Source organism: Balaenoptera borealis (assembly GCF_965194805.1).
Source record: "Balaenoptera borealis genome assembly, chromosome: 2".
In the NCBI taxonomy this organism is placed as follows: Eukaryota; Metazoa; Chordata; class Mammalia; order Artiodactyla; family Balaenopteridae; genus Balaenoptera; species Balaenoptera borealis.
This window is the reverse complement of record NC_138867.1, coordinates 44269349-44295457: the sequence shown is the minus strand read 5'-3', so window position 1 is coordinate 44295457 and position 26109 is coordinate 44269349. Positions and strand designations below refer to the sequence as shown.

Genomic DNA, 26109 nt, shown 5'->3' with positions numbered 1-26109 from the left:
GCTGCACAAGGAAGGTAAGTGATACTGGGAACAAGGTGCATGCAGAGGAACAGGTGATTTGGGGAGACTGGGAAATAGGGGAAGATTCTCAATTCTGTTTTGGATTATGTTGTATTTGAAGTGCTGGTAGGATAGCTAGTAAAAGGATGATCAGGTCTAGAGCATTTATGAGCCCTCTTTTCTTTGAGGAGGATACCATGTTCATAAGCCCGACTTCATCAGTTGTTTTATACAGATTTGTACTCATTTCAGTTTGATAGCTTCCTTACATTCCTTAAAATCGTGGGGAAGTAACTTAGTACCCTATGCAAGAGTTATACCACAGAGAAAAAGAGAAGGGGAAAATGCTTGAAGTGGTTGGAGGTGAAGTGATATAATGATTTTCGTGCTTTCAGCTGGGCAGACTTTACTCTCCATCTTCATTAGTTGGGGTATGGATGGAGAAAGACATTTTACTTTATTTTATTTATTTTTTTGAACAAAGTGAGAGCACATTTATTGAGAGACAGAATGAGATCTGCACAAAAGAAAAGTCATCCCATGTTCTCGGATGGGAAGAAATTATGTTATAATATGTAATTATCTCTAAATTAATATATACATTTAGTACAATTAACCTAATCTCTAATGCTTTCTAAATCTACTTATTGAAAACTTTAGAAGTACTTCATAAGGTAAGAAGGTAATTAGAAAGTATCAGGACAACCACCTAAAATAGAAAGTTTTATTTTCTAGTTATTATTGAGTTACTTACAAAGCTACCCAGACTTTCTCATATCTTGAACTTCTGCTCAGTTCTTGAACTTTTTGGTGACGGTGGTGAGAGTTTCACTGCAATACATCATAAGTTATTTGGTTCACCATATATTATTTTGTATTGGAGAAAGACATTTTAAAGGACAGACTACTTAGAAATCATTCAGTAACGGGACAATATGCGTATACACAAACTACTTATAATTGAAAAATAATAAGTCATGTAACCAGAGGTGACGTACTTTATTGACTGCTCTTCTGACTGAGGCTTTTTTACGTTGCTGAAACCTTCTCAGTTTACGTTTTTAGAGTCCTACTCATAGTCTGAATTATAAGGGATTCACTGATTCCTTCCCCAGCGCTATTTTGAGCTATATATTCTGGGGAGCAGTCACGCGCAGAGAGTTTATTAGTCCAGGACACGACGGTCTCCTTCCCTTCCTTTCCCCTCGCCCCTCCGCAGTGAGGGAAGTCCCCCTTCATCCAGCGTCCCCTCCTGTCCCACGCAGGCTGGAGCTGGATACATGCCCGTCAGCGTGGCGCTTTCCCCACCCACCACCTGGCGGGGCACGTGCCCCGGGGACCGTTGGAGCGAACCCCAACCGTCCCTTTTGTCCAGTAAGGAGCGCGCAGGGAGGGTCGGGCTGGCGCGCGGGAGCTGGTGGCGCGAGCCGGGCTGGCTGGCGCAGGGCAGGTGGGGCGCCCGGGGGAGGTCGGGCCGGGACGCGGGACCAGCCTCCAGCCCGGCGGGAGGAGCAGCGGCCCGAGGGACGCGACAACCGACCGTTGGAGTTGGGGATGAGGAGCTCTCCGGTTTGCATTTCTGGAAAGCAATTGAAATCAGTGAAGTAGAAAAAGCAAGTTGCAAAACCGATACGTATAGTAAGATCCCACTTATGTAGAAAGATTCACAGCGCCAAATGATCTATGTGTACGTATGTAAATGCCCTGGAAAAGGTCTGACGATGCTCTGGGGAAAGGAGTAGCTTGGGAGAGCGGATGGAGGGAGCTTACTTTGTACGTTGTACATTTCTGAGCTATTTAACATTATAGCATGAAAATGTGATCATGTAATTGAAAAAAAAATCTGCATTTGGGAAGCTTGGCTATCCTTTTGCTTCCCATAGGTAGGGACCTGCTCAGACTCAGAGCACCGGCAAGAGATGAGTCAGGAAAAGCTTCTTCCCACTCGCCCTTCTCTCTGCCTCACTACTCTACCTGTTTCCCCCTCACCTTCTTATTCCAAGTCTTTCCAAGTGGCCTTTGCCCTTGCTGAGGAGTCCTCACAGCCTTTCTCATTATTACAAATCTACCTCCCAAACCCACTCTCAAAGAGGAAACGTTTTGAAAACAGGTAATTACTCACAGGCACCTGAACATTTGAACTAGCCATTACTCCTAAAACATATTTGATACAAATTAAGATAAAATGTTTATAGAATATATCTATTTTCTCCTAAACAGGTGTACCATAGTTTTTCTATTTGTATGACCACATGATGTTAATTTTTTTATTTTAAGTTTTCATTTTGAACTAACTTGACTTAGAAAAAGTTACGAAAATGGTACAAAGAATCCCATTGTATCCTTCACCCAACTTCCCTAAATGTTAACACTTAAGCATAATAAATGATTATATACAGGAAATTAGCATTACTATTACTCTATTAACTAATCTACAGGTATTATTCACATTTCTACAATTATTCAACAAATGTCCTTTTTTTTTCTGGTCTAGGTTTCAATCCAGGATCTCATAATGCATTCAGTTGTCATGTCTACTTAGTTTCTTCTGATCTGTGACAGTTTCTCAGTCTTTCTTCATGACTGACCCTTTTGAAGAGTACTACTGGCCAATTATTTTGGGGATGTCCTTCAGTTTGGGTTTGTTTAGTATTTTCTCATTATTCAAGTTATAATTTTTTTTTGGCAAAAATATCACAGAGGTAATATTGTACCCTTCCCAGTACATTATATCAAGAGGCACATGATATCCATGTGTCATTAATGGTGACCTTAATTGATTACTTTGTTAAGGTGGTGTCTGCCAGGTTTGTCCAATGAAAAGCTGTAATTTTTCTTTTTGTATTTAATCATAGGAGGCAAACATCCTCATCATATGCACACCAGTTTTAGCATTCATGGTTCCTGACTGAGACAGTAGGTGGTGTTTGCCAAATGGTGATTTTTCTGTTGACATTATTCTGGTGTTAAATTTCAGTCTGAATATTTAAATGCACAATAACTTTTAAAAGGAAGATTTTGACTAATATTTTTCTACTTTACACTAGGGGGGAAAAGGCATTTGGAGGCTGTGTGATATGCCATGGAATTAGTGGCTAAAATGGAATTATTGAATGTATTACTTATAGATAACTGAATTCTAAATGAATAATTCACTATTCTTAGTACTTGTAAGGAACATGGGATCTGAAATCCCAATTTACATGAATTTACAAGCTCATTAATTGAATTAGTTTTTATTACTCCCATGTTTGTACCCATTCTTATAAATGGGTGAACATAAAATGGTATTTTAAATAGAACTAAGATTAGAAGTTTTAAGTTTTATTTCAATGTATTGCTATTTTTAGTTGGTATTGAAAACTAATCCTTTAAATCAACAATACTTCTGACTCTTATCCAACGATATTTCACTTAGCCTCAATGTTTGCTGAAAGTATTTACTGGAAGTTGGAATGAGTATCCTTTGAATGCACTGCAAGGAAAGTGGAATTCTTGTGGGTGAAACTTAGAGATCTTTTAATCCGAAGGTTATTTGACTAGCAAGCATTTTGATAAATCTCATTTGAAGATTAAGTTACCCTGTGCAGCGTTTCCTCTAACCCTTTATCACTGTAAATGGAAAACTGGTCTAAGATTGGATCTTAGCCTTGATGCTATTTTTATTTCAGTATGAAGAAAAGCAGGAGAAATGAGTTTAGATTTTAAAAATCACTGACCCTTTTGACTACTTGATATCTATTAACCCTTCTCCCCTCCCCGAATGCACAAACCTACATGTTGCATTAGAGGGAAAGCAATCCAATGTCAGTTGGGGGGGGGGGAAGAGGAGGGAGGAGGTAATGAGGGGGAAAAGCAGGCTGCCAGACTGTCAGAGGTTTCCCAGTTTCCCCTCGTGCCATACGGCACAGCTCTCCTCTCCTGGCAGCTCAGGTGTGCACAGCCCATCTGGCTCCTTGTCATTTCCCTCAAACCCCTCCCTCAACCCCCAATATCATCCTCTCCTTTATCACTTAGCCCCCAGTCTGCTCAGCTTTCTTGCTGGGTCTTCACTCCCTATCAGGTCCTCCCCGTCACTGGCCGTTTCGCCAACTTTCACTAACCATTGTTAGGGGAGAAAGCTCAGAAGCTGAAGTGTGAGAACCTGACCACTGCCAAATGGTTAGAGCAAAGAAGAATTTCTTGAATAAATATGTCAATGATTCCCCCTCCCCTTCTCATTAGCATAGAAATCTTGCCACGTTTTCTTGTCCGTTTGAAGATGGAGGAAGAGCTGATGACACGTTGGGGGAACACGCCTAGACTCAGTAGCTTTAAGCAAAGGGTGATTAGCGTCAAAGGAGAGGAGGCCGGAGAGTTATGCACCCCTCCGATCCCTCAGAGGCAGAGGCAGGATGGTGGGGCTGGAGAATGAGAAGTGGGGGCCGAGGAAAAGGGAGCAGGGTTCGTTATTACAGAACATTTTTGTTTCTAAAATGGAAAGAACGTGAATTCCCAGAACCCGCTTCTTCGCCCGCCAACCGCCTTGCCTCCTGCAGCTGTCCAGCCCTCCGCTCCTGGCCCGGCTCAGGCCCGCCACCGCTCGCGGCAAAGCTTGGCGCTCCTGCGCGCGCCTCTGCGGACAAAGAGCTGGAGGCTGCGGGGCGCGGCCGCCGGCCAAGGGAGAGAAAGAGAGAGAGAGAGAGAGGACCCAGGCGCGCGCAGGGGGAATCCCTCCCGGGCTCTGACGTCACCGCAGCGCCGGCCAATGAGAAGCCGGAGAGGGGGATTCCCGCTCTGGCTGCCGCCCCGCCGGCTTTTTAAACCGTACCCTGGGGAAAGCCCGCTGGGAGCGGCGGGAGGAGCGGGGAAAAATGGGAGGTTAGGGGTGAAGTATGATCGTCCTGCGGGACAAGACTCCAGAGGTTTGACGATTAAGCGTCAAGACTGGCTTTGAACTGGGGGGCAAACCCAAAAGCGTTCGAGGAGAGGCTACACTCCAGCCAGGTAGGGCAAACTCCTCCAGAGATGGAGTGGAAACTTGAGCGCACCGCCCGGAGGAGGGTCCGGACCGAAGAAGAGATCCTATGGGTGAGTAACGCCCTTTTGTTTCCTCGCCCCAACTCCCTAAAGGGACTTCTTGTCGAAGGCACCGTTTCTAATACCTGTTTAGGACCAAGAGGTAGTTCAAAACTCTAAATCCTGATTTTAATTTTGAGTTGTGTAATTTAGTTATATTCTGGAGGTGCCTGTTTTCTTTCCAAAAAAAAGTGAATGTAGTTTGACTAAGTAAGGATCTAGAAACATTCCACGCCTAATATTATGTTTTTCCTAAACAGTTTCTATTCATATATGTTGTCTGTATTTTCAAAGGAGGAGGTCATGCGGGTGCTCGCCAAAGACATGAAACAGAAGAGAGGTCAAGATTCTCCCAAGGTGAGTGTCCAGTGCTTACTCCAGTTCTCTGTCTTGAATATGACCTCGAACAAACTAATTCTTGCTAAAGATATTTGCTGGAAGTATGAATTGGTCTGAAAATATGAAAAATTAAAAAAAACTCACACTATCACTAACTACAGTCTGTATATTAAAGAGTCTATATATTAAAACCTTTTTGTAAGAAACTGAAGATCTCTGACTGACAAATAATGGTAATCATTTTAATCTGAATGTTACGTTCTAGTTTTTGCCTCTACAGCAAAAGATGACGCTTGGATGTGTCAGGTAGGCAGTGCATCTTTAGCTGGCTGTTATAATTTCATTTTAACAGTTGCTAGTTGCGCTCCCCTCTGTTGCGTTCATAAGCTTGCCCCCCAAAGAAACGGAAATGGTGCTATCTTGTGGTCAAGAGGAGAAGTGGCATAATCCACCGGCCCTTAGGTTAATGACTTAACAGTTGATCCCATGTAGTACTTTTTCACCTTGAAAGTCCCAACCCAAAGGCCTTTAGCTTCTCTTGTAATCAGTGTAAATCATTATCATGATTCACCTTGCTAAACAGTTCACATTCTTTTAGTCTTTACTTACAGATTTTAGTTTCAAATCCATCACCAGTTTTATAGATTTTTTTCTAGACCTTCTTTAAATTTTTCTGTATTTAATTGGTGACACAATAAGTTGAACACATAACTTTCAGAATGCAATGACTAATAGCCTTTTTAGCCAGAGAAAACAAATGACATTTGACTCCTAAAATTCCCTAAATACTTTAATATTTATTTTTCCCAAACAAAGCTGAAGATTTGTCTTGCCTACCTTTTGTATCACCATGACTCCTAGATATTTGACTCCCTGATACAGACAACTGGTCTTTTCGTCAGTAAATAGAAGTAATGGGAAAAGCTACAGTTATGTATAACTTTGTTAATTCACTTGTATAGCAGTATCCGAGCCTTTAATTTGTAAAAGCTAAGTGGAAGTATTTTGAAAGTTTTCTTTTTAAGTTTTTGAATAGATTAAAGAAAATATTGGTTTTATTTCTTATAGTATTTTTGGAGGAACAGATTTTGCCTGTAAGTTTTCTTTAATGTGACTATTAAGATGAAAGTTCTGCCACTGTTTCATGTTACAAATTTAGCCTCAGTGACTTTATGGGCCATGAAAAGCAGCGGTGACCTGAATCAGGTAGGCAGTGTATTGTTAGCTGGCTGCTTTGGGTCAATTCAGCAGCCACAACTACCCTGCCACTTGCTTCTGGATAAATTCTTCTTGTTAACGAAGTACAATGTTTACCTGTGTGTGATGGGTTGGCAGTGTATTGTTAGCTGGTTGAATATGTGAATGGCATCAGCTAACATGCAACTGCTATCTTATTGCATGTACAATGAACATCAGAGTATAATTAAATCTGTAAGTAATATGTGTGTATGTTTGTGTGTATGTGTACTTTTTGCCATGAACCGGGTCACTCTTTACCATGATGCTTATTACTACTTTTCAGTTATAATACAACAAACAGCTTTATAATGATGAAGAAACTACTCCAATTAATTATTTTAAAGATTTCAGGTAATATTCTGGAGTCTCTAATACTTGTAGACAGTATTAAAGTATTTGTGAAATTATATATTAATTTTAAATATAAAATTTAGAATATAATGACAATTTGGAATGGCAAACCTAAAATGTTTCCTCAAATTTTCAACTAAGTCTTTAGAATTCTTTCTGGATGATTAGTTTCTTAATTTGACATTAGAATAGGTCTCAATTACCATGTGTGTGTACAGCTAAAGGGGGAGTTGAAGTAACTTTCCAGATGAGTCAGTCAACTAAAACATTTTCACTTGAATATCAACAGAATTGGGGATTTTGGGGGTTAGGGGATGGGGCTGAATTATTTGGAAGATTTGCCTTGAATCTTCATTTTCTGTAAAATCACAGACTCATACAGTGTTTGGAAGAGAGCATGATATTTAGTTTGTGAAGGGGGAGAACTGACCGCACAATATAATTTAAAATATTTTCTCATTCCCTTGGAGGCCATTTTGACTCATGGAGCCGTGTCAGGTGTGTGCTGGGTCCCAGACACACTGTGGTTGTATAAACATTTGCAGCAAGTTCATGGAACTGACTTTGGTGGTCTGGTCAATTATTAACACCCTAAATGAGAAGTGAGAAATGTATCACATTCTCTACTGCATTGGATTATAAGTTATGGGTAAAATTAAATTCCTACCTTATTTAAATGTAAACATTTCTAGAACCATGGGTTAAAGAGATACCTATAATTTGATTCTTATGCATTTTGCTACTTTCAAATCTCATCCTCTTTTTGTTGTTGCCTAGTATCATTCCATTTTCAGCATCTTTGTGTTTAAGTATTCCTTTAATGTAAATATTGTTTTCATCTTGTTTTTTTTAAGGTTAAATTTCAACATGTTATTTTCTATAGAAAATCACTGATCTGTTGATAAAAATAAAGCCTACTAAATTTAGAAGGCTTGTCCTTTGTGTTTTACTTTAAAAAAATTTTTTTACAGCGCAAGACGTAAAATGCCAACATTTATACTCAATAAACAGAATACATAGTTCAGTTCCTATTATTGAGATGATGAGAAAGGAGAGAAAGGATGGAGTGTAGTAAAGATAAATAAGGAGATCAATGGGTAAGGAGGCGATTGAATGTTTAAATTCAAAAAGAAATTGTTTTCGTAAGAGTGAGAAGGAAAGAGAGGGATCCACACTTGGGATGTCAGAGGAAGAGAAGACAGAAGTGGGTTGAAAAAAAGAGGAGGAGGGAGGCAAAGCTGGTTGGAAGTATCTTCTCTGGGGGCAGCCACTGCTGTTCACTGGTGCTGGGGATGTAATTGCTTCCCATCACACCCTCTGGAAAATGGTTCTCCCTCCCCCACCAGCCTCTGCCCCCAAAAGAGGATGCTTCCCTCGGCAAGGTGTGGCCTTAAGGGTTCAGAGGGAGGAGGGAACAAGAAGAGTGGGAAGAAGTGTGATGTGTTAGTTACTTGGTGTAACAGTTATTAGGATTTTATTATTCCCTGGGGAAGATGAAGTCAAGCTGAGGAATAAATACAGAGCGTCCCCATATTAGCTGCACCCAAACATGACATTTTTCTTTCAAAGGAACACGTTAGCAGGAATACACATGATTTTGTACAGGGATCACCCAAGACCTTCCCGCTCATATCGGGCAGTCTTGAAACAGTTAATATGTTTAAAGAAAATAAATGTAGAGAAATAGTTTTTGTTTTCCTTCTTAGACTTTGTCTATATATATATATATATATTTTTTTTTTTTTCTTAATTTTTACTGGAGTGTTTTCCTACTTGAAATTACCTGCAGGCAATCCAGTTACATTGTTAGATTATAGTGCGATTATACAGTTATAATGTTAGCAGCTTTTCATAATTCAGTATAACTGCATATACATCCACATTTATATATAACCTGTCAAAATAATATATTTGTAATAAAAATAAAGAGTATATGTGATATGTTTTTGCTTTAGATTTTTCTCTCTGGAGATCCTTATTACCATAAGTCTGATTTTAAAAATTTTGTTGTGCTGGAGCCAGCTTATCCTGGTCTGTGAGAATTGATTGTTAAATTTTCAGAAATTTTACAAGCCAGTTATCAAACCATTAGTAGATTAAAATTGACCATGTGGGAGCATTCACACCATGGAAATTGCAAATGCTGCAAATTGGGACTCCTCCTCCAGAGATTTGGTTGTTAAACATTTACCAGTCATCACTGTATATATGCTATATATACTATAGTTATTAAGAATTATGTATATGTACATATATACATACTATAGGTATGCTATAATTAGTACGCAATTTCAAAAATGAAGTACAATTTTTAGGGAATATTTCAGGCAAATTCATATTTATTCCACTCTGCAACACTCTGTATTTTTACCTCTGCCATAAGATGATGATTAGGAGTTACTAGGAAGTACTCCTCTCCACTTCCCAAATTAAACAAACCAAAACAAACTGCGTCAATGAATTATTAACCACAGTTAAAAGCATTTGACTTTGTCCCTTTCCTTTGTCAGGAGGACAACTGCTGAATACTCTTTTATGGGATGCCTACTATTTTTGTTATACTTCTCAGTTCAGGCAGCTCGTAGCAGTTTATGTCCCAGACTTTTTGATGCTGAGATAGAGAAGGTATTGTGCTCAGTTCAAGAAAAATGCATTTTTTTCCTCTGTGTGTTTGCCTGACGGTATTCATATGAGAATTCGTTGAGGTCTGGGTGGCAGCACATCAGCAAATGGCTCTCCTCCCTTTCCTCACACATAGCCTGGTTGTTACAGAACCCTGAATGGACACCTGTATGACACACTTTCAAATCCCTACCTGCCTTCCCTGCATACTCAGAGGGGCAAGAGGAGAGAATCAAGCCTAACCTAGTAGAGATTATAGGTTGAATAAGGCAACCAAGTTTGGAGATACATAAGTGAAAAACCCACTTTTTATGGCTTTGGAGAGAACTAGTGATTTGGGGCAGGATGGACATCCCAGCTGCGTTCTCTGGGACAGTCCTGGTCGTCCCCCAGCGCATTGCCCTCTGTCTGGCAGTGGGGTGTCTACGTAACCTCTGTGGTGCTGGCAGATACACTTCTGCTCACACCCCGATTGTGAGCACATAAACACCCCTGCCGTCCCGGAGCACTGATATGAACTCATGGAAGTTGTAAGCGGGGGTAAACAGCAAGAGTGTTCCAGAAGCAACACTTGGAGGGATTATCCTAAGTAAAATTTTGCTTAGAGGCCCAGAATTCAAATTGCTAACAGGCTTTCGGGGGCAAGCTTGCAAAAGGCAGATAGACTAATGAGGTGGCTTCCATTTCTTCAACAACAATCCAGGTTAGTACTGATTCCTGATCACTTGAAAGACCTTGGGAACTTGGAAGGGGCTTTTTGTTCACTTTGACCCCACCCCCAATTTATAGGTGAGGAAACTGAAAAGTAGTCGAGCTTGGCCCAAGGCCCTGCTGCTGGTGAGAGGTAGAAGCGGGCTTTGCTCACACAGTGACCACCATTCTTTTTTTTTTTTAATGTCTTTTTTATTGGGGTAAAAGTCACATAATATAAAACATACTATTTTAACCATATTGACTGCTATTCTTGAGGTGCCTCTGCACATCCTCTTGACCTGAGGGGAACCACACCTCCACCCCCATCAGAGAGCTTACTAAATACATTCAGAGCTGGGGGTTGGACATATATGTTGAAGTAGAAGGTATTCCGGGAAATATATTTGATTTTTTTAAGACCTTTAAACACTTTTGCAGAATTATTTACTGAGGTGGCACTACTGATTTCACCATAAAAAAGAATCTTCACTTTCACTCATCAGGTCAGAATTGGAGAGCCAATTCACAATTATTTAGATTGGGTCTTCCTTCTTAGCCAAATTCTACATGACTGTTTTTTCACATTTTTTTTTTGGCTCCAGTATTCCTGTTTAATTCCTTTATGAAATGAATATATATTTCATGGGGCAATAATTAACCTTCATCAACTTGGCAGGTTGCTTTTTTAGCCAATAATTAGAAGCCTGACAAAACGTAAAGATCAGGACTTTGGGAGAAAAGGTATGTTGTGACTCTATCAAAAGGCTCAGTGATTGCTGATGTTTCTAAGACTCATGTAGTTGCAATCACTCCCTTTCCTTCATTAAGAGTTTTGACTGTTTGCAGTTGATTCTTCTTATTACAGCCATGAGAATGATGCAGCATTGAATTCTTTTCAAATGGCTAATCTAGTCTGACTAGATTAGCAACCAAAATTAACCTGTAAGGAACCTGTAAGGAATTAACCTGTAAAGAATTAACCAAAACCTGTAAGGAATTAACCTGTAAGGAATTTATCAAAATTAACCTGAAGGGGAATCAAGCTGAATGATCATATACTCATGGCTTTTTTCTTACACTTGGGATTTTCACTCAAAAATACAGACTGACTCAAATGTTAATATTCTAATTATGGAATTTGAGTTGCTTCTAGAAAAAAATATTGAGAAAGATGAAGGCTTTTTCAAATGTTGTGATAATGTCATTTATAAGTGACTATTTGGCCAGGTGTAGTAAAACATACCATGATCCTGTACTTAAAAAAAAAAACCCAAAAAACCCCAAATCCTGTACCTGAAACAAATAAAAATACATAAGGATTAGAATCTGTATTTCACATTTTCAATGTTTATTTTGCTTTTTATTACATAAAAATAATCATTTATAATTAGTTACTCTGGAAATGTCACACAGTGTCTTAAATTCAAACAGTGGTCTAGTGTGTTGTCATTTCCATCAAGAACGACACTAGAAAATGTCAAGTCAGAGAATAGGATATTGAAGCACATTGGTGACTGTATTCTGAATTATTTAGTGTGGTCAGATGAAGTATTTAATATATTTCATTTAGAGTCTTTGGCTACTCTTCATTTTTGCTTTAGGTAACATCTCTATCGTGGGGACATTCATTACCAGTCACTGACAAGATAACGTAAAAGGAAAGTCATCCTTCAGTGCCACATTTAATTGTCAGAGTATTTAAAATGGGATCAAACCCTCACGGAGACATTTCTGTATTCTGACTATTGCCTTAGAATGATTCAATGGCATTTTCATAGATCCTCTTTCTTTTTTATGATCATTTGTCTAATCAGAGCTGCTATCTCAGGCCTGATGATTTCAATGGGTTCCTCTGGCCTCCAAGATTTCACAACTTGACCTTCAGGGTTGACCAGATACTTCCAGAAATTCCATCTTGGTTCCTTCTTTGACGAATCTAAAATATCAGAATATATTTTCATGAGTAAATTCTTTGTCAAGATTTTCATTTTTGTCAGTATCTGCATAAATTACAACTTTAGAATCAAGTTCTAGGATTGTCATCATTTCAAAAACCAAACTAAACAAAAAGCAAAACACCCAAACAAAACAACTCAAAGTTTGTGTAACCAGATTTCTATATACTTGGTGACTTCACTGATGATTCTACTGACCTAGAATCAAGAAATGAAATAAATTAGTTTATTTTAGATTTGTTGATCTCCACCACAAAAAATTTACCCTGTCACTAGCTGAAAACTTTCAGTTTCTTAACATTTTTTTTAAGATAAAGTGATGTTCTAAATGTCTTTGGTAATAGGAATGTATGGATTACTTTTTGTAGTAAATATATATATGTTTTTAATATTGTTGCATATTATATAGTAAGGAATTCTAAATAATTGTAGATATCCTTTGATACATCTTAATTTAGGTAAGAAATGTAGAAGTTTTTTTCCATTTATATCATACAGGATTTGTGTGCATTATTATTGACTAACATGAGAAAAAATATAATTATTATGTGCCTAGTAATGTATGCTCAGTGCTTTAAATGGATCCTCTCCTTTAATCTTTACAGCAACCCTGTAAACATTGGATATTATTATTATCCCCATTTTGCAGATGAGAAAAATGGAGGCCTGGACTCACAGTCACATGCTAGTGAGTGGTAGAGCCTGGATTGATATGTAGACCTTCCTATTTGCAGAGCTGGTGCTGTTAAAATAGGGGACATGGCAAAGCAAACAAATTTTAGGAGGAAGATGACAAATTCATTTTTGTACACAAGGAGATTCAGGTTATGTGGGACACCCAATCAGAGGAGGCTTCGGAGCTTAAGAGCAAGAGCTCACCCAGGGAAAGGGGACAGAGTAAGGAGAGCCCATGTGGATGTGGCAGAATCCTGAGGATCAGTAGAGTTAAGGGTGGAGGAAAAGAGGAACCTGCAAGGGAGGAAGAGAAGGGGCCAGAGTAGAAGTCACAGGCAGCGAGACCCACCAGGCTCAGGAGAGTTATGGAGTGAGAGGCCAAACACAGTGATCTAAGAAGGAAGCAGAAACAGGGAAGTGGAGAAAACAAATGTTAACTATCCTTTCAAAAACGTTGCTGATGAGGTAGGTAGAAGGCACACACTGCCTAGAGTTTTTAAAATTGAGGGACACTTTGCTTTATGCTGGGGAAAGAACAAATGCGGGAGCATAGGTTAAAAATAACGAATGAAAAGTAGCCTAATATTTACTTCTATGTGTTTTATTTTGTGTACTGTGCCAAGCATTTACACTGGTTATTTCATTATTAATAGTGTTGCTGATTAGCTCAAACATCAGTGACTTGGTATGAACATCATATTATTAACTAAAGCCTTCTTAAAATCGCTTTGAAAAATAGCCATTTTCTATGATGGAAAATGTGTATTTAAAGATAATGCCCATCAGGGCAGGGCTCTCTCTAGTCAGTGTAACATATTCGTGTGAATTAGAAAAAGATACCCTTCCAGGTGGGGACAGTCCCTCGGCACATACCTTGCACTCGCCTGTGTTTCAGCCCCCGTTTGCCTCCTTACCCCTGTTTAGTGAACAACCTGTACACCTGTACAGAGCCATCTTGTTTGTGAGTGCATGATCAGGTACTGTCAATTTTGGCCAGTTTTCAAAGATCTAATTTTCATTTGGCCGTCAACTCATAATCTTTGTCTCTGTAGCTTCATCTAACTTTAGTGAAACCTTAAATCACTGTTACCTTTTTGAGTTTTGAGTGGAGTTTCAGAAGCTTTTTTAGTGACAAACGGGAAGAACCTAGGAGCTACTGTGCCCAAGTATTTGGCTGCTATAATTGAGAGATGATTACAGGGCACATGCTCTGGCTTTTTTTCCCCTGTGCACCCTGGAAATAAAAGGAATGAAGACCTCACTCTAGTTGCTATTCGTGGTGTTAGGCATTATATTGACTTTCCCTAGAAACTGAATATAATGTTTTTGGACGATCCTGATTTCATACTTAAATGAAATATTATAGAACATCATTAGCTGGTTTGTTTCATTGAAAGCTTGATTGCCTGGCTGAGGTCATGGTTTTAGCAAAACTCAAATTACCCACAGTGAAAATGATTGAGGCTGTCATCTATAAAAGTTAGATGAGAGGACATTAGCTGAATGTCCTTTAGAATAGTGTCTCCACAGTGTAAGCTGTATGTGAATAAGTACTTTACTTTTATTATTAACACACGTAATCCTCCAGGCAATCTTAGGGGGTAGATAACGTCATTTTACGAGGAAACAGGCACAGGGAAATTATGTGCCTGAAGCCACCCAGCAAAAGTAAAAGAGCAGGGATTTCAACACAGACTGGGGCCAAAGTTTAGCTTTTAGTCACTATACTGCAGCATGTTTACGCTGGAAAATCTTTAAATAGGTTTCTGTAGCTAGCTTAATTACAGAGATAGCCTAACATTACCCTCCTCCAAAAAAAAATCAAGATATATTGCTTTGAATTTTACCAAAAACCACCTGGCAAACAGATATTATTCACCCTTGAGGATAATATCTTAGATAAGTAAGGCAACATAAAATTAACCACAAAAATAAGTTCAACTAATAATGCTCAGCAATATTGATGTGGGATGTATAGCTTTAGTATTGGGGAGGGATATTAGCACATGCTAGTTAAATAAGAATTGAAATATTTTGTGAAAATAGCCATGACCCCACTTAAAGTAAATTCTTCAGGAAAATGATCATAAAAATAAAATACATTGGAGTAGATTTATTTTGCCATCCAAGAAGTTAAAACATTGATTTCAGGGAAGCATAACTTCTAGAAAATCACAAAGGATGAGAATCTAACTCTTTGATAGTTTTATAAAACTTTCCCACTAAAACATTTCAAATGAATGTATTGTACTGGTATATTTGTTTTAAAAATGAAAAGCAATTAAAAACATTAAATTGGTGAGGCAAGGTAGATATTTACCAACAAGAAATCTAAATGCAGGTTCTGCTTCAGGTCCTAGAATCTTAATCTTGTGGAAGATGGGGAATGTTACTCCGAAGTTATTTCTTGCAAAAGATACTACTTCCTTGCTTGGGCGGGGCTCCGATTCTCCAAACTGATTGCATGGAAAAGCCAAGACGCTGAAGTGGAATGGTCCAAACTCTTTGTGCAGTTCCTGCAGTGCTAAGTAATTTCTGTCTGTGAATTGGCAGTCACTAGCCACGTTTACAACTAGTGCAACCTCCCGGAAAAAGAAAAAAATCCAAACGGAAAGTGAAGCAAATAAAAGATTAAAAAAAATATTTGCAAGTAGTTAAAATCCTAAACCATTTTGGAGGAATACAACCTTTGATAGATGGTTATCTCATATTTTTAGATATACCCAATTCTGCTGCAAATCATAACGCGGATGCATGAGTTAAAACTCTGAAAAATCACGACCATTGAAAAAGCCCTATGTACTCAACTAAAGTTTTTTTTTTTTAAATAAAAGATAAAATATGATTATTGATAGAGTGCTTTTCAATGTTGTTAGATTATGGAATTAATACTTTCATATTCACATTATGTGGAATACTCCATATTCACATTACTAACTCTAAGAATTTCCTAAGCAACTTAAAGTATTAATCCAGCACTTAAAGCAAACAGTTAACATAATCAGTTATCAATAAGAAGTATATAAACTGAGAGCTCTGATGGCTAAAGTGATATACTAATAACATTATTTTGAAGACTAAATTATAATATGACCGTTTAACAGTGAAAAATGGACTCTTAAGAGAATAAGCAGAGAACACGGACAAACAACAGAAATAAAAGTCAGAAGATGCAACTTACTTTGCCTTTAAACTTTTCCAGAGAAACCGTTCTTCCATTTGCATCTTTCACTTCAAATGTATAAAAGCTGTTGATTTTAGGTTTTAGGAATTTTAGTTGTAGAAGAAATAACATTACTGTACATAGAACCATAGACAGCAAAACTGCAAATACCTTTGCTTTGGGCCCTGAACATCTCAAAGGGTAGGCTGTGAGAGGCTCCATTTTGGATGATTCTAGAGGGAAGTCTCAGCAGGCTGGAATTCAAGGAGGAGCTGAAACTTGAAACCAGCTTAGTGTAACGGAAAGTCAGGAAGGACAGACTAGCTCCTCTCACTGCTGAGGAATAGAAAGACCTTTCTCAGATTGAGAACGGAGTGCAACTCCTGAATGAAGTAAAAAGCTCTAAAGAATATCAATGTATATATGATGTCAGTTGCAATTTTTGCTTGAAATATCAGGACATTTTTGGTAGCTCTTTAATATCGGCCCAACAAAGAAAATATTTCACCAGAAGATGGTGCCATTGTAACTTGAAAGCTGTGAGGTGCTCCCAGCAAGTGACTGGATGTAGGGAATTGGGTGTATGATACCCAGGAATAGTTCAGAGTGTCAATTAAATTGGTCTATTAGTGTGACACATGATCTATAGGAATTTCACATTATATGTGTATGTATAATGCATATGGCTTAAGCATGCTATATGAGTTCAAGGACTTTATAGTGAAAAGGGCAGTGACATTTCTGAAAAGGCTACTCGCTATGACCTCATCTAGCTAAGGCAATGCCAGGTGAATATAGTAAAAATAAATAGATCAAAAACAATGATGGCTCTAAAAAAACGCTCCTCTACCATAAAGCAAGCTATAGTTCAGTGATTTTTCAAATTTTTGATTATGATGCATAGAAAGAAATGCACTTTACAATATAGCTCAGTACATAGACAGGTGTAACTGAGAAGTTTCGTTAAATGATACTTCCCCTTTGAACTGCGTTGCACCCTGGTCTATTGCATTTTTAAAACAGCCTGGTTCTGAACCATGAAAATGATTTCAAGGTTCACCAATGGCCTGCAAACTGTAGATAGAAAAATACTGAACTGTATAATAAAGCAGGACTTTAATAATTAAATAAGGTATTTCTACACTAAAGGCAAAAACACTCCATCCCCCATCCTACTTGGGTGCATCATCCAGTTGCTTATTATCTTCATTTTTTTCTGTGGCTGTCACTTTCTACAGGAGGCCTAACTTTGTTGAAAACTTTAGGGGCAGATTTGGAAAGGGAATTGAGGGCTGCATATCCTGAAATCCATGGTTCCTTTAGTCACCTTAGAAAATGCCCTGTTTAGGGCACACAGCAAGTTTTTTTTTTTAACATCTTTATTGGAGTATAATTGCTTTACAATGACGCGTTAGTTTCTGCTTTATAACAAAGTGAATCAGCTATACATATACATATATCCCCATATCTCCTCCCTCTTGCATCTCCCTGCCACCCCCCCATCCCACCCCTCTAGGTGGTCACAAAACACTGAGCTGATCTCCCTGTGCTATGCGGCTGCTTTCCACTAGCTAACGATTTTACATTTTGTAGTGTTTATATGTCCATGCCACTCTCACTTTTTCCCAGCTTACCCTTCCCCCTCCCCATATCCTCAAGTCCATTCTCTAGTAAGTCTGCATCTTTATTCCTGTCCTGCCCCTAGGTTCTTCATAACCATTTTTTTTTTTAAGATTCCATATATATGTGTTAGCATATGGTATTTGTTTTTCTCTTTCTGACTTACTTCACTCTGTATGACAGACTCTAGGTCCATCCACCTCACTACAAATAACTCAATTTTGTTTCTTTTTATGGCTGAGTAATATTCCATTGTATATATGTGCCACATCTTTATCCATTCATCTGTCGATGGACACTTAGGTTGCTTCCATGTCCTGGCTATTGTAAATAGAGCTGCAATGAACATTGTGGTACATGACTCTTTTTGAATTATGGTTTTCTTAGGGTATATGCTCAGTAGTGGGATTGCTGGGTCATATGGTAGTTCTATTTTTAGTTTTTTAAGGAACCTCCATACTGTTCTCCACAGTGGCTGTATCAATTTACATTCCCACCAACAGTCCAAGAGGGTTCCCTTTTCTCCACACACTCTCCAGCATTTATTGTTTGTAGATTTTTTGATGATGGCCATTCTGACTGGTGTGAGGTGATACCTCATTGTAGTTTTGATTTGCAGTTCTCTAATGATTAGTGATGTTGAGCATCCTTTCATGTGTTTGTTGGCAATCTGTATATCTTTTCTGGAGAAATGTCTATTTAGGTCTTCTGCCCATTTTTGGATTGGGTTATTTTTTTGATATTGAGCTGCAGGAGCTGCTTGTATATTCTGGAGATTAATCCTTTGTCAGTTGCTTCATTTGCAAATATTTTCTCCCATTCTGAGGGTTGTCTTTTTGTCTTGTTCATGGTTTCCTTTGCTGTGCAAAAGCTTTTAAGTTTCATTAGGTCCCATTTGCTTATTTTTATTTCCATTTCTCTAGGAGGTGGGTCAAAAACGATCTTGCTGTGATTTATGTCATGGAGTGTTCTGCCTATGTTTTCCTCTAAGAGTTTTATAGTGTCTGGCCTTACATTTAGGTCTTTAATCCATTTTGAGTTTATTTTTGTGTATGGTGTCAGAGAGTGTTCTAATTTCATTCTTTTACATGTAGCTGTCCAGTTTTCCCAGCGCCACTTATTGAAGAAGCTGTCTGTTCTCCATTGTATATTCTTGCCTCCTTTATCAAAAATAAGGTGACCATATGTGCGTGAGTTTATCTCTGGGCTTTCTATCCTGTTCCACTGATTTATATTTCTGTTTTTGTTCCAGTACCATACTGTCTTGATTACTGTATCTTTGTAGTATAGTCTGAAGTCCAGGAGCCTGACTCCTCCACCTCCATTTTTCATTCTCAAGATTGCTTTGGCTATTCGGGGTCTTTTGTGTTTCCATACAAATTGTGAAATTTTTTGTTCTAGGACACATAGTAGGTTTTGAATGAAGGTACTTTGTTCCACTAGGGTCTGACTGTTGGTGTTGTGGTAAGTTTCCAGAAAGTGCTAGAAAAGTGCACAGAATGATCTGAGAAGCTGTGAGAGTCCCTTCCCATCACCATTAGGTATTTGGAGCTTTAGAGGACATGCTAAGGAGGCTGTCAGCCCTGCTCTGGTCCCTGCTCCTGGGGTATGTGTTTGGAGGTAGCTGAGCAATGCCCACAGCTTAAGCACATAAACCTGTCAGAGAACATAAACCACTTCAGTCCCACTCTTGGGACCTGATAAGAATGGATACGAAAGAAAACTATTCTCTTGTAAATATAATTTCTAGTAAAAATTAAAAATACAAATACTACTACAAAATGTATTATATCACTTCTTAACTGTGATAACTTTACTTTGGTGCTCTCTAGCTGAGTTACTGAAAGAGACAAAGTGCCTGTGTTTATATTATCTCCGAACACTGCTATGTAGCTTAACTTCTCTGCCCTTGCTCCTCCAAGTCAGGTCCTTGTCTGCAGCACTGCCATCACCTGGGTGCTTGTTAGAAACACAGCCTTTCAGGCCCCATCCCAGCCTTTTCTGAATCAAAATCTGCATTTTTACAAGATCCCCTCATGACTCAAATGCACATTTAAGTCTGAGAAACTTTAGACCTCAATCTTTTTCTGGTTTGCAGAGCAACAAGCTTCTTTGGTTTCCCTTTATCTTCCACAGTAGATGTGTTTCGTGTCTCTGTGTCTACACTAGCTACTTTAACTCCGCAGGCTGTTTAAGCAAATAGCTTTAAAAGTTAATTCATAGAAGCTGTTGTAATTTGAACCATGTAAACTCATTCCATTATAACTGTGCTTTGAGGGAGGAGACAGAGGGATAACTCTGGAAGGGATGTTGACGGACCATCTCCCAGGCAGGACTCCATAGGGTGATATTATTTTGATAAAATCGTTATGCTAGCTTCTAGTCCATTGTTTTCTAAGAATCTCCCATTGAGTGATCCAGAGCTGAAAGGACTTGAGAAGGCCAATCTTATGCTGTATGAACTTACAAGAGATTGCTGTATAAGCCAGCATGCCAGTTTTTACAACCAGAAATAAAACAATTGTGCAGACCTGATGTTTCCTGTTCGTTTGACCAGAAAATTCACTCTATATGAAAACTACTTGGAAAGCTTAAGTAAGTCTCTTGTCAAGGACAAAATCAGATCAGAGCCAGTTTGTTAATTTTATGATTCTTAAGGCTTAGGGTCATGAGATATAAATATAAACATATGTGTATATATATATCTATGATATCTAAATATCCATACAGGCCCAGTAACCAAACATTTAAGACAGTGGTTTGGAGAACACCCACCCTAGACAGTGGTGACCACAGATAGATTTTGGACCTTGCTAGAGTCTTTCTCTGTATATATTTGATTTCATCATCTCTCAGCTTTCTGGGGACCGTCATCATTGCTTACATGGTCTATACTAAGACCATCCTCAGATTATAAATAAATCCACATTGCAAATTTCTCTGCTTAGGGGATCATATGTTAGAAAACCCACCAGTGCTCTTTCAGAAGATCTAGAAAGGCTTCCTAAAGGAGGGGAAGACATTGATGGGGTTGAAGGTCAAGGTTAAGGGAAGCTACTGGGTCAAAAATGGGATAAAGCAGTGGACTCAGTCAACCAACTAAGGCACTGCAGAAGATACAATAAAGTGTAAGTGATGGAAGCAGCCTCACACAAGTATGAAATCAAGTTTGGAGACAAAACACACATGAAACAAGGGAACAATTATAAGGCAGCAAATAACCAAGTGCTAAAGAAATGACATGTTGGTAAGAGCTTTGTACTACCCATGATTCTAAATAAATAACATGTTTGTAGAAAGCTATTTTTAATATTTAATTTATAAATATGCATATATTTATATTACAGGGGATCAAGTGTAGTATAAAGCTCTTTACAGACATTATGTAACAATTCTTTGAAATATGAAGTTAATAACTCACCCAGGATCACAGAACTAGTAAGTGGGACAACCAAGACTAGAGTTTAGGACTTTCAACTTCATAACCAAAATTATTTCAATGACATTAAACTATTTCTCTGTAATAGACAAAATATGTTTACTTAGAAGAAAATGTGATATGTGAGATTGCTGTAGTACTCTGGTGAAGGGGTTTTATTCATCACTAGATATTTAGATTTTTTTTAAAAGATTTTTTTTTAATGTGGTACATTGTTTTTTAAAAGTCTTTATTGAATTTGTTACAATACTGCTTCTGTTTTATATTTTGGTTTTTTTGGCTGCGAGGCATGTGGGATCTTAGCTCCCCCACCAGGGATGGAACCCGCACCCCCTGCACTGGAAGGTGAAGTCTTAACCACTGGACCTCCAAGGAAGTCCCAACATTTAGTTTTATAAGAAATCACTGTAAGGGTCTGAAGAAGGGAGGGAATGGAGAACAACAACCAAAACCTTGGCCACGTGTACTGAAGTTATGTGGAAGGGGTCAGAGCCTGCAGAGCAACAAGTCAAGCTGAGAGGTGATAGTGTCTTAACGAAGGCAACCTTGATGAGGGAGATAGAAAGGAAGGGGTAGATGCTAAAGACACTCTGGAGCCCCCAGTGGCAGGTGTTGGCAATGCAGAATAAAGGATGTCTGACCTTGATTGTTTTTGCTTGGGTTGTATTGCTCCCTAGGATGAGGGGGCATTGGAAGTTAAAAAATGAGACGGTAAATATTTTGGTCTTCACGATCAATTTTAAATAATATTTAGACCCTGATTTCGAAATGTCCTGTGGACAGAATGCTGCTGTGTTGAGCTGCTGGTGGTGGGGCAGGTGGGAGGGGCAGACATTCAGAGGCCAAGGAAGAGTGGTTGGGGGGATATGCCTGAGAGCTAAGGACCATCTTTGTTACTTTTGTCTCTGCCATTAGGTTCTAGAAAGACCCTGGCATCACCAGCATATCTTTCTTTGGAATGTCTAGGTTTTTCCCACCCACTGAATATTTGTGTGTCAGATTATTTATCACTAGATATATATTTGTTTCTGTTTTCCCAGTTGTTTCATTTTGTTACTTCCTGACCTTATTTTTAACCTCTCTAGGTTCCTTTCTATTTATTTTTTGGCTCCGGTGCCCTGAATTCCTCCCGATTTAGTGTCAATATGATGTGAACTCTAAAGGTAAACAAGGCACACTGATGTGCTTGGAGTATCAAGTCATTCATCCCTTTTCCCTTCTTTGTCTTATTTTCCTTATCTTCCTCTTCCTCTCTATTAATAAATACTTGAGTCATTTAAAACTATGCGACAGGCATTTCCTCAGCAGGAGATAGATCCTGGAACAAAAGTTTAAAAACACTGAAGATGAAATACCACAACCTACAGCAGTGTTTCCTAAGCTGTAGTTATTTGCATACTGCCTCAGTGATTTGCCCTGTCTGCATACCATTTGTTAGTTACTTAACTTTTTTGTCCAAATCGAGTCACTTATTTTACTCAAATTAATTTTTATAAGGGAAAATTTTCTATCAACATTGAAAAATTTAAAACATTAAAAAATGCACATTAAAATACATAACTATTAAAAAATGTTCATCTGTGCCATTACAGATCATATGTCTTTAGTGGAGGGGCTGACTGAGAACAATATATTCAAAATGTTGCGAACAATTGCTTTCTAACTCTTTGAACGTTCTTTGTGTTGAATACAGACTTGCCTGTTCTGATGCATTGGTCCTAGTTTTGTCATAGGGAGCAACACAAAATAAGTTTTGCTTTTTTGTCATAAATTGCTTCTCTTTAAAGAAGACAGTTCCTTTTGGGTCTCCTTTCCTCTGGACTAGATACCCCAGGTGCTCTCACTCCATTCATGTGTGGCTCTTTTACTGTGTATTCCCTGCCCTCCTATCACTGCAGTCTCTTTCCTCCAAATAAAATCAAGTTTTGAATCCTGGCTTGTCCATCTCCTTCCAAAAGAACAGTTCTGAGACTGGCCACGATTCTCCAGATGAGTTTTGATCAGTGCAGAGATAATCAGATTTTGCTTGCTTTTCTTCTGGACACTGTTTTTCTCTTAACAAGACCTAAAATTGTACTACTTAAAAAAATAGTAATTGCATTATACCGTTGACTCATATTCTGGATGTGGTTGTCTAATACTGCCCATCATTTTCACTTCTTATCAGTTCTTTCCCATGTTAGGCCTGTGCCGTGAAAAAAATCTAAATGGGAAAATTTTTCACATATTCTTATTGAATTGAATTTTGCTGATTTTGGTCTTTGTCCCAGACTTTATTCTGAATCCTACTCTGTCCTTTAATATTTTAACTCTCTTCTCACCTTAGGAAAAACAATTTCGATAAGTAAATTTCCATTCAAACTACTGATAACAAACTGAACAGCATTAGGCCAGGGACAAAACCCCTTCTGTACATCACAGGCAGATTCATTCAGGCCAACATGGATCCAGTAAGACTCGTGTGATCCAGGCCACTGGCGACAAGCTACTTATTTCTAGTTACTTGTTCTTCCTATTGGAAAACCATGGAGAACACTTGTCTATCTAAATTTGGAGGGGAGGGCATTTTCTCACCTGTCATCATAGATCACTAATCAGTATCCATTCTGGAAGTGTCGTCAGTGTTCTGTGGTTTCATTTATCTGGTCCCAGAGACTTGAACTTATTTAAATTGCCCAGATGAATATCTATTGCTTAATTTATCTCACTCTCCAGTTTCTGCAGAAGTGTTTATTATATCCTGTCCAATTTGAAAATCATTCTTCTTAATGGAAAAGAAAGAAAGAAAATACCTTATTTCCTTGCCTCTGGATTCTTACTTAAATCCCTTGTGGCTTTTTAGGATTCATTGCCTCTGAGGGAAGAGATTCATTCATTTATTCATGAGCTCCTAGATGCCCTAAATGTCTTATAATCTGAGGATAGTAAGAGAAAATACAAAGTCTCTGGTCTTAATGAATTGATAATATAGTAGAAGGACATAAAAATAATCAGAAAAGTGGAATATAAGCCGTCTTAGTCTTTGTGGGCTGCTGTAACAAAATACCATAGACTGGGTAGCTTATAAACAACAGAAATTTATTTCTCACAGTTCTGGAGGCTAGAAGTCTGAGGTCAGGGTCCCAGCATGGTCGGTTGAAGGCTGTCTTCTGGGCTGCAGACTTCTTGTTGTACCCGCACATGGTAGAAGGGGCTTGAGAGCTCTGTGGGGCCTCTTTTATAAGGGCACTAATCCCATTCATTAGGGCTCTGCCCTCATGACCTAATCACTTCCCAAAGGCCCCACCTACTCACACCATTACCTTTAAGGGTTAGGATTTCAACATGATTTTTTTTGTGGGGGGAGGAGGGACACAAACATTGAGACTACAGCATGAGCAGAGGTGCTAAAAGCACGGGGACTGAATCACTTTGTGAGTTTAAACCTTGCGTTACCCTGGTTGGCTGTGAGGTTGTGCACTGCATGCTCCAGGGGCTGCCATTCATAAAGGCAATGTTGTGTACAATTGTGTGCAGTGGTCTGAATCCTGGATCCTCTACTTATCAGCGCTGTATCTTTTCTCAAGTTATCCTTGTTCAAACCTATTAACCTTCACTTTCCAACTCTGGAGAATGGGGGATATAACTGTACCTATCTCACAGGGTTGTGATGAAGTTTAAATAAAAACCCTCTAATACATTTATCTCAGTGCTTGGCACTTATTGAGTGCTTGATAAATGCTGTTATTATTAATAAAATGTGACCAGGCTCTATTGGAATCACACATAGTGAGCTATGGAAGCACAGGAGTGCTGTGTATTAGTTTCCAATAACTGATGTAACAAATTACCACAAATTTGGAGGCTTAAAACAGCACACATTTATTCTCTTACAGTTATGGAGGCTAGAGGTCCAAAATCAGTTTCGCTGGCATAAGGCAAGGAATCAGCAGGGGAGGCTTTAGGGGAGAAGCCATTCCTTGCCTTTTCCCATTTCTGGTGAACCAGCATTTCTTAGTTGTGCATTACCCCAGTCTCTGTCTCTGTGGTCACATTTCCTTCTCCTCTGTGTGTAGTCAAATCTCCCTCTGCCTCCTTCTAGAAGGACATGTGATTTCATTTAGGGGTTACCCAGATAATCCAAGATGTTCTCCCCATCTCAAGATCCTTAACTTAAACACATCTGCGAAACCCCTTTGCCATAGAAGGTAACATTCATAGGTTCTAGGGATTAGGATATGGATATCTTACGGGGCCATTATTGTATTAGGATTCTCTAGGGAAACAGAATGAATAGGATATATAGATATAGACAGAGATATAGTTATAGGTATAGATATAGATGTAGATATAGATAAGAGGCTCATGAGGTTTTGGAAGCTAAATCACACAAGCCTGCCATTTGCAAGCCGGAGAACCAGGAAAGCTGGTGGATGATTCAGTCCAAGTCCAAAGGCCCGAGAACTGGGGGACTGCTGTTGTAAGTTAAGGAGTCTGAAGATCTGTGGACCAGGAGCTCTGATGTCTGAGGCCAGGAAAAGATGGATGTCTCAGTTCACAAAGGGAGAGAATTTGCCCTTCCTTTGCCTTTTTGTTCCATTTGGGCCCCTGGTGGTTTGGAGGATGCCCACCCATATTTGTGAGGGTGGATCTCTTTACTCAGTCTACTGAATCAAATGCTTCCAGAAACACCCTCACAGACACATCCAGAAATTACGTTTTACCAGCTATCTGGGCATCTCTTAGCTCAATCAAGTTGACGCATAATATTAACCATCACAATTATATAGCCCACCACAGGCTGCCCAACCCAGTTTAGAATGGGCAGGAAAGGAATGTCAGAGACACTTTCCTGAAGGAGTTGGTGGCTGACCCCAGCCATGAGGGTGGGCTAGAGAACTGCTGAAGAGCATCGCAGGTGGGGAGACCATATGGAGAGAGTGACAGTGGACAAGCCAGAGAAACATGGCTCATTG

The 26109-nt window shown here is 38.9% G+C and overlaps 2 protein-coding genes across 5 annotated transcripts in view; one reads left to right on the top strand and one right to left on the bottom strand.

Annotated features, from left to right (window-relative positions):
* Positions 1-4782: 4782 nt before the first annotated feature.
* The window catches only part of CDC20B (cell division cycle 20B), a 62038-nt gene continuing 40711 nt past the window's right edge, over positions 4783-26109 (top strand). For both annotated transcript variants that reach the window (XM_082382373.1, XM_082382372.1), the window contains exons 1-2: positions 4783-5070; positions 5353-5415. In XM_082382373.1, coding sequence (XP_082238499.1) covers positions 5008-5070; positions 5353-5415 — 126 coding nt within the window. In that variant the 5' untranslated portion in view covers positions 4783-5007. The remainder of the gene's footprint in view (positions 5071-5352; positions 5416-26109) is intronic.
* Positions 11630-17569, bottom strand: GPX8 (glutathione peroxidase 8 (putative)). 3 transcript variants are annotated; one of them, XM_082382522.1, is made up of 3 exons: positions 16114-16352; positions 15253-15514; positions 11630-12238 (listed from the first exon to the last, which is right to left on the bottom strand). In XM_082382522.1, the coding sequence occupies exons 1-3, from the start codon at positions 16315-16317 to the stop codon at positions 12075-12077; spliced, it is 630 nt and encodes a 209-aa protein (XP_082238648.1). In that variant the 5' UTR covers positions 16318-16352; the 3' UTR covers positions 11630-12074. The 3 variants fall into 3 exon arrangements, with proteins under 3 accessions (XP_082238648.1, XP_082238649.1, XP_082238650.1); XM_082382523.1 differs by having other exon boundaries at positions 16267-16352; XM_082382524.1 differs by lacking the exon at positions 15253-15514 and having other exon boundaries at positions 16114-17569.